Below are 9,270 nucleotides of genomic sequence, written 5' to 3' on the forward strand. Positions count from 1 at the left end.
GAATTTAACAAAGAATGGATTCCATGCTGTCCGTCCAGTCTGCAGTACAGTTGGACACACATACACCTATATGAAAATGGTAGGAAAAGCAAAGATGAAGTCATGTGGAGGAGATGCACCTCCTGGTCACAAAATGAAGGAGAAGATGCCTAACTCTGCCTCCCACTTCCTGCAGTCTGCATTAATGTCAGGTGACAAGGAGATACGAGATACAAGTGACACATGTCCCCATCTCAGAGATTCTGCTGAAGGCTGCAGGCTCCAAAATACCCCACTTTAACTGGCATGGATGGACTGAAGAGCAAAGTGCAGTGTTTGTGTGATCACACCTCCTACAGAGTGAGCTCAGAGAGGTGGAGGTGAGTGCAGCAGATGGAGATGCAGGAGGGGCCCCTTCCTAATCCTTTCTCCAGGGCCCATACGAGCATGTGCAGCCAGAGTTTAAAATGGCAGGTAGAAAGAGCACTGGAGAGAGAGAATATTTAAGCAGGAAATGGAGAAAGATGGAACTGAAAAGTTAACAGGTTGTAGAAGTCCTGGCAGTGGATGAGGAAACGAGGCCGCACTGGGTGAGAAACAGTACAACAAAGGGGGATCACAGAGGAAGAGATCATCTAAACTCAGACAATGCTGCTTCTTGAATCCTAAGAAATCCTAAGAAAACATTTTGTTTGTGCTGCATCAGACAGATCTTAGGCAGTTTAACAAAGTTAGCAGTTGTAGGGCTGTGTCCAGCCCCAGTCAGAAATACATCAAGCTGGGACAGATATAAATAGATATTATAGACTGTCTTTACTCAACACAGCTCAAATGAGAAGTAGAAAACAAGAAAGGAAAAGAAAGCTCTTCATAAGCTCCATAAAACATCTTGCATTGCATTTTAAATCTTAATCAGCATTGAGGAGGAAAGAACAGAAAGTGCCCTTGGATAGCCATTGCTGAAAAATACCTCATTGTTCAAAAATCCTAACTTGTGTGCTCCAATTTTGTTACTAGTTCGCCTTCAGAAATATGGATTTAATATTCATGATGGATTTAAATTTCACTAAAATAAAATACCTAATGCATTACCAACAGAGAATTTAGTTTAATGAAACAAAACTGAAATCTATACACAAATTATGTTTCCAAAAGACTTCTGTGTTCTTTAATGATTTTACTTTCAGGTATTTATAGCTTTCATTAAAACACCATTTGCATACTGCTTCATATGAATTGGTCATACTGAAGCTGAGACAAGTAATAGTGGAAGTAAACATGTAAGGCATTTGCTTGTTTTTCTCTAATTTTATCTGTGTTGTGTCATCCCACAGTGGCAGCACATTATTAAGAACAACAGAACAAAGTAAAGCACATGGATCTTTTCATGTGTTTAGCAGGTAAAAGTGAGGCTGCACATCTTTTCAGCCCCATCTGGAGGATAAAAAATTAACTCTTTGACTTTACAAGGGGAAAGAAGTTATCAGTCACGGCCAGCTGACAGGGAAGGTCTATTAGCACGGAGATGCTACAGGTTTGGACATGAATGTCAGGACTTCCCGTCGTTACAGAGATGCATTAGAGAGCTGTGTGCTGAGGCCAGGTTCCACAGCTTTAATTAATATATTCTGTGCACTCTGACCGACCTGATAATCCAAGAAGCCTCCATAAAAACCATCTAGGGAGGGAGGATATGTCATCACCATATCATTTGTTACAGTCAGGAGATTTACCTCTTGTTTTTACTGTGCTGAGTTACACCATGTTCCTATTTTACTTTCACTGGAGGGCTCATGTACCTGGGGCTGTGCAAAGGGCATGATGACAGAACTGCCAGAGCCAGTGCTTGTTTAAAGGAAGCACTGAGCCATCTGCTCACCTTAAAGGGGGATCAAATGGAAACAGGGAAAAGCTAAGGAGGGGAAAACGCAGTGTCCCCTACACTTGGCTCTCTGCTCAGGAGGAGCAGAGGATGCCTTCACAGAAACAAGATGGCACGTCTAAGAGAGGCAGGCAGGGCTGGGAGAAAGAAAGACCAACTGATGCACTGCTGAACTGCCCAAAATGTCCTCTCCTGGACACTGTATATCCACCAGGGCTCAAAAAAATTGGGCAAACTAAGAGCAGAATTTAGGCCATTTCAAGATATAAAGGTTCAGCTTCCACAAAGGAACCAAGAGAGAGCATTTGCCCAGGAGGTGTTTTGGAACCATTCCATATCACAGAAAGCTCTTGCACCCAAACTGACAAACCCTGAAGTTCTTCTGCTGACTGTAGATATTTGTATGCCATGCCCTGTGAGATAGAGAAGTCCTGAAGCTGTGTCCTCATCCCTGGTTGAACGCAGGGTTAATAAATGCAAAGGTGACACTGCTTCCTTGGCTGCACAGGCTGGAGGAGGAGTGATCCCCCTCCCCATGAGCATCAGGAGGCACTCCCTCAGCAGTGTCCTGACCAGGGAGGCAGACAGGGTAATTTAAACAAACAAGGCCCCAGTGATAGAAATTTCAAGCTCAAAGCTACCATATGGAGGGAAATCATCTGACCACAATTTACCTGTTAGACTTCAAAGGTGTCTAGGTCTCCTCTAAATAAAAGCAGTCTTTTCTTTAATGAAGTTAAGTACTGTATTTCAGCACCATGTGTTGTGAAAAGGAAGCAATTTGGATTAATTTACTGAAATTTACCTTTCAGATGCAGTTAAGTGGAATTAAAAGTTTGTCTGAGTTGACAGAGTTCTGTTTTCCATCACTGCATTGTCTTGAAAGAAAGGATAACAGGCTAAGTGCTTAAATTCCATCCAAACTGATAAGGTTCACTCTGTACAGGCAAACTCAGTGTAGTTTATTACATATTGTCTCCCTTCATCCATCGCTGCTATACATTTTTCCCCCTAAAACAACTGCTTCTTCCAAAATAAATTGATATTTGTGATGTTTTTGCATTCATCTGGGGTTGAACAGTCTGCACTGGGCTATCAGACAGAGCTGCCATTTCTACTTACAGGGAGAATTCATTTCATTTCCCATTAATGGTAGCTTTTGCAGGGCTAAGCTTACACATCTGGGACAAGAATTTTTTTTTTCTCTTCTTTGCCCTTAATTTCTTTCCTGTTGAATCGTGTGTCCTTACCCTCTTTCCAAACACCACCTTCACCCAGATCTCTTCCTGGGCAATGAGAATTAACTTGCCCATTATATAATTTCTACTTTTCTTCTTCCCACCACTGTACTTCTCTCTTTCACATCCCCTAGCTCCCATTGCTCCTTCCAAACCTCACCCCCTCCTGTAATGCCCTCCCAGTTAATAACTCTCCTCCCTCCTTTTTCCCAGGAGCTTTCCTTGCCTTAGGTCCCAGGATAACTCCCCCCAGCAGCTGGAGAGGTTCTGTGTTCTCCTGGACTGGTTTTGTTGGCAGTCTTGAACCATTTGCCTGCTACAGCAAAGGTGCAATCCTGACCTGCCCTTCACTGACCACTCTGAAACCTCACCCGCATTTCCCTATTCTCGCAATTAACTGAGCATCTCACCATGAAAAGCCAGTGAATGATCTGTAATTAATTATTTACATTACATGGAGAAGCCTACCTAACACAGTGTCAACAGAAACAATGATACTCTGTATGCCAAACTTCAGCCTTGCAGCCTGAGGGTTTTGTCTCCCCTCCCTGCTGCCCCAGCTGGATTTTGGCAATGGGAGGTAGCCAGAGTTTGAATCTTGTCTAAGTTCAAACTTCTCCCAAGGACAGACTTCAGATTGGCACATTTCTGCAAAATCAAGTAGTTGAAGAAAAAAATCTTGCTACTTGAAATCTCCATTCAATTTTGATTCTTGACAAGCCATTTCAAACAGAAACTGCAGCCAGGCAGGACTTTTTCAGTTTGTTTAGATTTTGGGGGAAGGAGGCAGAAGGGAGAGGAAACCACACATTTCATCAGCATTTTTTATTTTTTAATAGCCTTCAGTGCAGCCGATTACCCAGGAGATCAGCAAATCTTAGCTCTGTGAAAGACAGGGAGGAGACAGAGCAGAAGCTTTCTCATCCTCCACAGCAGTACTAAGCCTCCAACACACAAATCTAAACACTGTCCACCCAGGGGTGCCAACTCAAATGCCTCAGCTGTGAAGACAGAACAAAAAGGAAAGGACAATCTCCAAGGTACAACTGAAAGTAAATACTAATAATGATGTGTGGCATTAAATGATGACTCATTTTTCACGAGGCCATTTCAGATTGTAGCCATAACCTTGGATCAGACCCGAATGACTGTGAGAGCTGAAGTCTTAGTGGAACCATTAATTATGGATTTCCTGACTTTTATTGGTTGGAGTCAGACCTTTGATGTTCCTTTAAGATTGTTCTCCTGTGTTCATTTCCTTTGTTTCTGTGTTGGTAGCTTAAGAAAACACCCTAAGATTTCCATGGAAGTGTATGAGATCGCCTAGAAATGCATAGTCCATAAAAGCCCTGCAATTCATGGCTCATAAAGTCCGCTAATCCATGGTCAATAAAGCTTTGGAAAAGAGCTGTATGAACCACAGTCATTTCACAGTTCAATGAGGTTCATACAGGAATCAATAACCTGGTTTAAATTTGCCTGGATTTGTCCTCCACCTGCATATTTCTCTTTGACTTTTCAGGTTGAAAGGCAGCTCCAACAGCTGAATCCTGGGGACCTTGCATGGAAACAATGAGCTTTATGCAGCTTTCCCCCAAAAACCGTAACAAAGACCTAAATCCCTCTACTTTGTCTCAAAGGTGAACAATTCAAGTTTTCAGGTGACAACTGGTGAGTTAGGGAACTGGAAGAACAGCCATTTGGAAATACAGGGCCATAGCTCAAGTTAATACTAAATGCAGAGACTTCAGTCCTTACAGAACATGGTGGACTCCAACTGAAGTGTAGGAAACTGCACAATGGATTTTTGGGACAGGCCCAAGCAAGAACTCCCTAGTACACCAATTACCCTTCAAAAACGAGTGCTAAATCTCACTGCTGAAACATTAATGAGGCAATGCAAAGAAGTCCACATTTCTCTCCTGCACAGGTAACACTCTATTGCCTGTATGATCAGCCACCCTGCTTGTTTCCTCCCAAAAATGATCACCATACAAGGTCTGGTCACAGACACACATTTGTGCTCTTTTCTTGCCAATCAGAAAGGAACCAGTTGGAGAGAACTCACTGTTTATTGCTTTGTGCAGGGTCCAGCTTGCAATTAATGCTGATGAAACCCAACTGCCAAAAGCACAATATGCAGCAGCTGGTTTATGAAAGTTGAGACCCCATCCAATTTATGGGAAAACCAGAGCTGGTTGTGAGTCTCTGATTTAGTGAACTTGTATTTTTTGTGTTTTGTTTTGCTTTGTTTCCAGGAAAACACCAGAAGTTACTCCAGAACTGAAGAAGCGCTAAAACCATCTGAAAGCACTGAGGCAGGCTTCCCTTCTTCCAGCCTTTCCTCATTTCTAGGCCTGTGATCTCCCACTAATATCTCCCTGGGATCTTTCATCAAGGCAGGCAACACACAGTGTCTGGTTCATCACCAGCGTGGTGGGAGCGTAAACTTGTGTTTCCTCACCCCAATCTCCACTCTTATGAAATGGAAATAGAGGGATAAAAGGCTTTGATTCAGGTGAAATCTCACAGGAGCACACAGCAAATAATTTAACTCCAACCTTCAGAACTACCTCTTAAATCCCATTCCTAGGAACATTTAATAAAACCAGCAAAATGCGCAAAAATCATAAGCACCACTTTAAGCTCCCAACTGCACATTTCACTGCCAGTATCCAATATCCTTTCTGGATAGATAGGATAGGGCTGGGAAGATTGTGCCCAAGTGTGCCAGGCTCCCACCAGACCTATTTAAACACCTCACTTGTACAACACATGAGGAACTTGACCACAGACCCTTGTGAAATGCTGGGACATCATGGGACACCACAAGTCAGCAGCCCCCAGGCAGAAGGACAGAAAAGTCCCTTGTATTTGAGGCAATCAGCTACAGTAAACCAAATGCCACCGAGTTCATGCTTAAACATCCTCTGTGGAGGGAATCCAACCACTGAACACACACTTTGAAAAGAAAATACATGAATCTTTCTTACAAGGCTGGCAGTGACCTCAGAAACAGCCTTATTACATTAAGATTAATATGCACCACCTTAATAGCAACCCTTACATCATTCACCCTGAGAAAACAATAAACTACAAAAAATGAGGTAACTGCTCCATTAAAAAGAATGAATAAAAATAATAGTAATAATAATAGAAATCTGAAAACACAAATATGTGAAGTTTTTTTCCTTAGCAAAGGGAGAAATCTCTGAGAGACTTTCAAGGAATTTAGGTGCTATGAAAATGGGAATACGTAATGCTCAAACACAATTATTATATGTGTAGGTGAGCAGCCAGTTCCCAACATATTACTTAGTTCCTTTTACTTGTTAGAAGATCAATAAACATTGTGGCTGTTTATCTGCCCATGATTTGGCCTGGATAAAGGCACCAAGAGCTTTAGAAGTGATAAATTGCCCAAGAATCCTAAAAGCACACATTGAGAAGCCCTGGTCAAACATGAAGGCTCTTATTCAAACACTGAATGGGAGTTTTTAACCTCAGACCAAGATTAGAATAGTCATGGAAAAGTGCCATTCTCGTCACATAGAGGATTTAGTTAAGTACTTCATTTTGCTTCAGTTTGCTATTTTCAGTGCAGTCTGAGATGTTAAAACATTTCAGCCCCACAACAGAGTTAAGAAGGTTGAAAGTCAAATTTGTCAAAATCTTAAGAACTCTCACGAATATTCTGTATGGCTGGAAAATGGGCAAGCCTTTGTGATGAAAACTGCTGGTACAGATAGGAAAAGAATTATTGGAAGAAAAAGGACAAGCACAGAGTATTTTCTATTGTTGTTCTTTTCCTGTTTTTCAATTTGACAGATCTTTGTTTTTGTGTATTTTAAATATTTTAAGCACTAACTCTTTTTTTTCCTCTTTACTTTTTGGTCAAACATGCCTATGAACACGCCTATTTTCCTCCTAGCTCTTCATTAGGCTACAAAAACATCATCTCAATTCCCTGTGTCTCCCAGTTAGCCTTTGTCTGACCCTCCCTATGGTCTAATCATCAAGAGCTGGGATCTGCAAAGAGCATTGAGTTAGGAGCCAGCAGGAAGAGGACAGGGACCAGAGCAGTCATGACTCACCTGTCTTCTATCCGAACCCAGAGGTCATTGAACTGCCTCTGGCGATGGTGCTTGTGCTGCTTCTTGTGCCATTTCTTCTGCCTGCCAAACTCCTCCAGCTGGCTGATGCTGTCGGGCAGCAAGAGGTGAGGAGACAGGCTGTCTTCTTCATTCATCTGCTGTGGCTTCAGGGAAGGAGCTGCCAGTGGGACCTGCTCAGAAAGCTGGACAGGGGGCAGGGCTGTCACTGAGAGTCCCTCCAAGGCTGGGCTTGTCTTTGTCATCCTTGAACTGCAAAACACAACATTTAAATATGAGTAAAGGAGGAAGGGTGCCAAACAAAGGTGAAGGCAGAAGACTGCACCGCTTGGTGGGTGCCCCTGACTGCTGAGAAGGTGCACAAGGCTTTGCTCTGGGGCACCAAGTAAAGACAGCAGTGCCATTTCATAGGAAGCTTTTAAATAAACACTTAACTGAAAAATGGGGAAAAGGCAACAGATACTCCATTGCTGTTTTCTGGCATTTAATGACTTAGAGGCCTTAGAGTCTGTGTTGGGGGTTGCCTTCCCTGCTGGGCTGAAGGCTGAATGACAAAACTAGCTCCAAGCTGGCAAATTACTCTCTTTGAGGAAAACAGATACCTGAAGAGAAGTTGTTCTTAAATTAATAAATTATCTCATTATATTTTCTTTTTTGTTCCCCTCCCCCCCCCAGTTTTGGATGTCATCTGTAGAAAATAAGTCATTGTTTTAACTGCAACAAGAATTATATCCCCTCATCCAGTCAGGACTGGGGAGAAGGAAGCCTAGGCTGATGACAGAAGCATGGAAGCTTGGCAGCTGGGGATGGGATATGTGAGACCTGAACTCCAGCAGGTAATGAAGAAAAAAGGGGTAAATGACCTTTTCAAAGCCTCCTTGAAATAATCCTGCCAGAGCTCTTCAATCCTGTCTGAAGTATTACCACCTCGTGTACATGACTGGAATGATGCAGAAAAAGACCTTTTATTTTCATCTTCTAGAGTTTCACTGATTTTAGAAGAAAGTCAATATAAACTCTCTCCTTTGGTATGCAGCCATGTGAACTTATTGTGAGCTAAGATAGCTGAAACAAAAAACTAATAAACCAGGACTGACATAAAGTTATTTTTCCCCGCTAACTTCAGCAGAAGTTCATATTGAGCCTTAATTGCAAGAAATTTTCCTGTCCCTGGGATGGGCCAATGAGTTGTACATACAGAAAATGGGAGAGAATTAATAGGCAATATGAAGCTGTGGTCTGCAAAACTATTTCTATTACATGGATGCTATGACTTTTATGACAGAAACAATTAAAGCCACGTGAAAAATTTTGCCTCCTGAGTGAAACCAGTAAGACATTTTAATGAAAAAGTAATAAAAAATCCTAAACTTCATTGGTGACAATGTACAAAATGTGCCGCAAGTGAAACCACATGTTTCATTTATGGAACATTTTGTTCTCTTCCAAAAAAGTCACATCTACTACTAATGAAAGCTTTTTTCCTTTTTGACTTTCTTGAAGTCTGTTACAATACCAGTCTAGATGGTCACCTCTATTTCCAGTGCACTGTGTTTCATCCGAAAGTCTTTCCAATACCTACCGATAATTAATTATTGTTACTATGAGACTCACTAGCAAATACTACAGTAACTTTGCCACTTGTAGCCAACATTCATGAAGCTTCCAGAGATCATACAACAGATAAAGGAAAAAAAAGAGTTTTCTAGAACTAATTCTAGAATTCTTCATGGTTGGTTTTATTATTAAAACACACAAGAAAATCCCTCTTTTTTTTCTTCTTTTCCCAATCATTCAGACTCCCAGTGAGTCCTTTCCAAGCTCATTCATACTCACTCTATGCTCTATTTTATACCACAGATAGATCTGTCGGTTCTAAATTTTTTTCCCATTCAGAGTTTCTTTCATGTTTCATGTTGAGGGTGAATGTTCCCCAGTGCTGCAGTTTCCTTTGAGAGTTCTTGGTGCTTTTCAAAGCATTTAAGAATTCCTCAGCTGTGGCACAGAGCTATGGCTGAAGCAAAGCCATCTCCTGACTCAGGTAAATGAAGAGGCACTC

General features: G+C 41.8%; 1 protein-coding gene across 1 annotated transcript in view; it reads right to left on the reverse strand.

The window, feature by feature from the left end:
* TRABD2B (TraB domain containing 2B) overlaps window positions 1–9,270 on the reverse strand; it is a 266,134-nt gene that overhangs the window by 17,078 nt on the left and 239,786 nt on the right. The window contains exon 5 of the mRNA XM_005423185.3: window positions 7,194–7,463. Within this exon, the coding sequence (XP_005423242.2) occupies window positions 7,194–7,463 (270 nt within the window). The remainder of the gene's footprint in view (window positions 1–7,193; window positions 7,464–9,270) is intronic.

This window comes from Geospiza fortis, unplaced genomic scaffold (assembly GCF_000277835.1).
Source record: "Geospiza fortis unplaced genomic scaffold, GeoFor_1.0 scaffold333, whole genome shotgun sequence".
Classification (NCBI taxonomy): Eukaryota; Metazoa; Chordata; class Aves; order Passeriformes; family Thraupidae; genus Geospiza; species Geospiza fortis.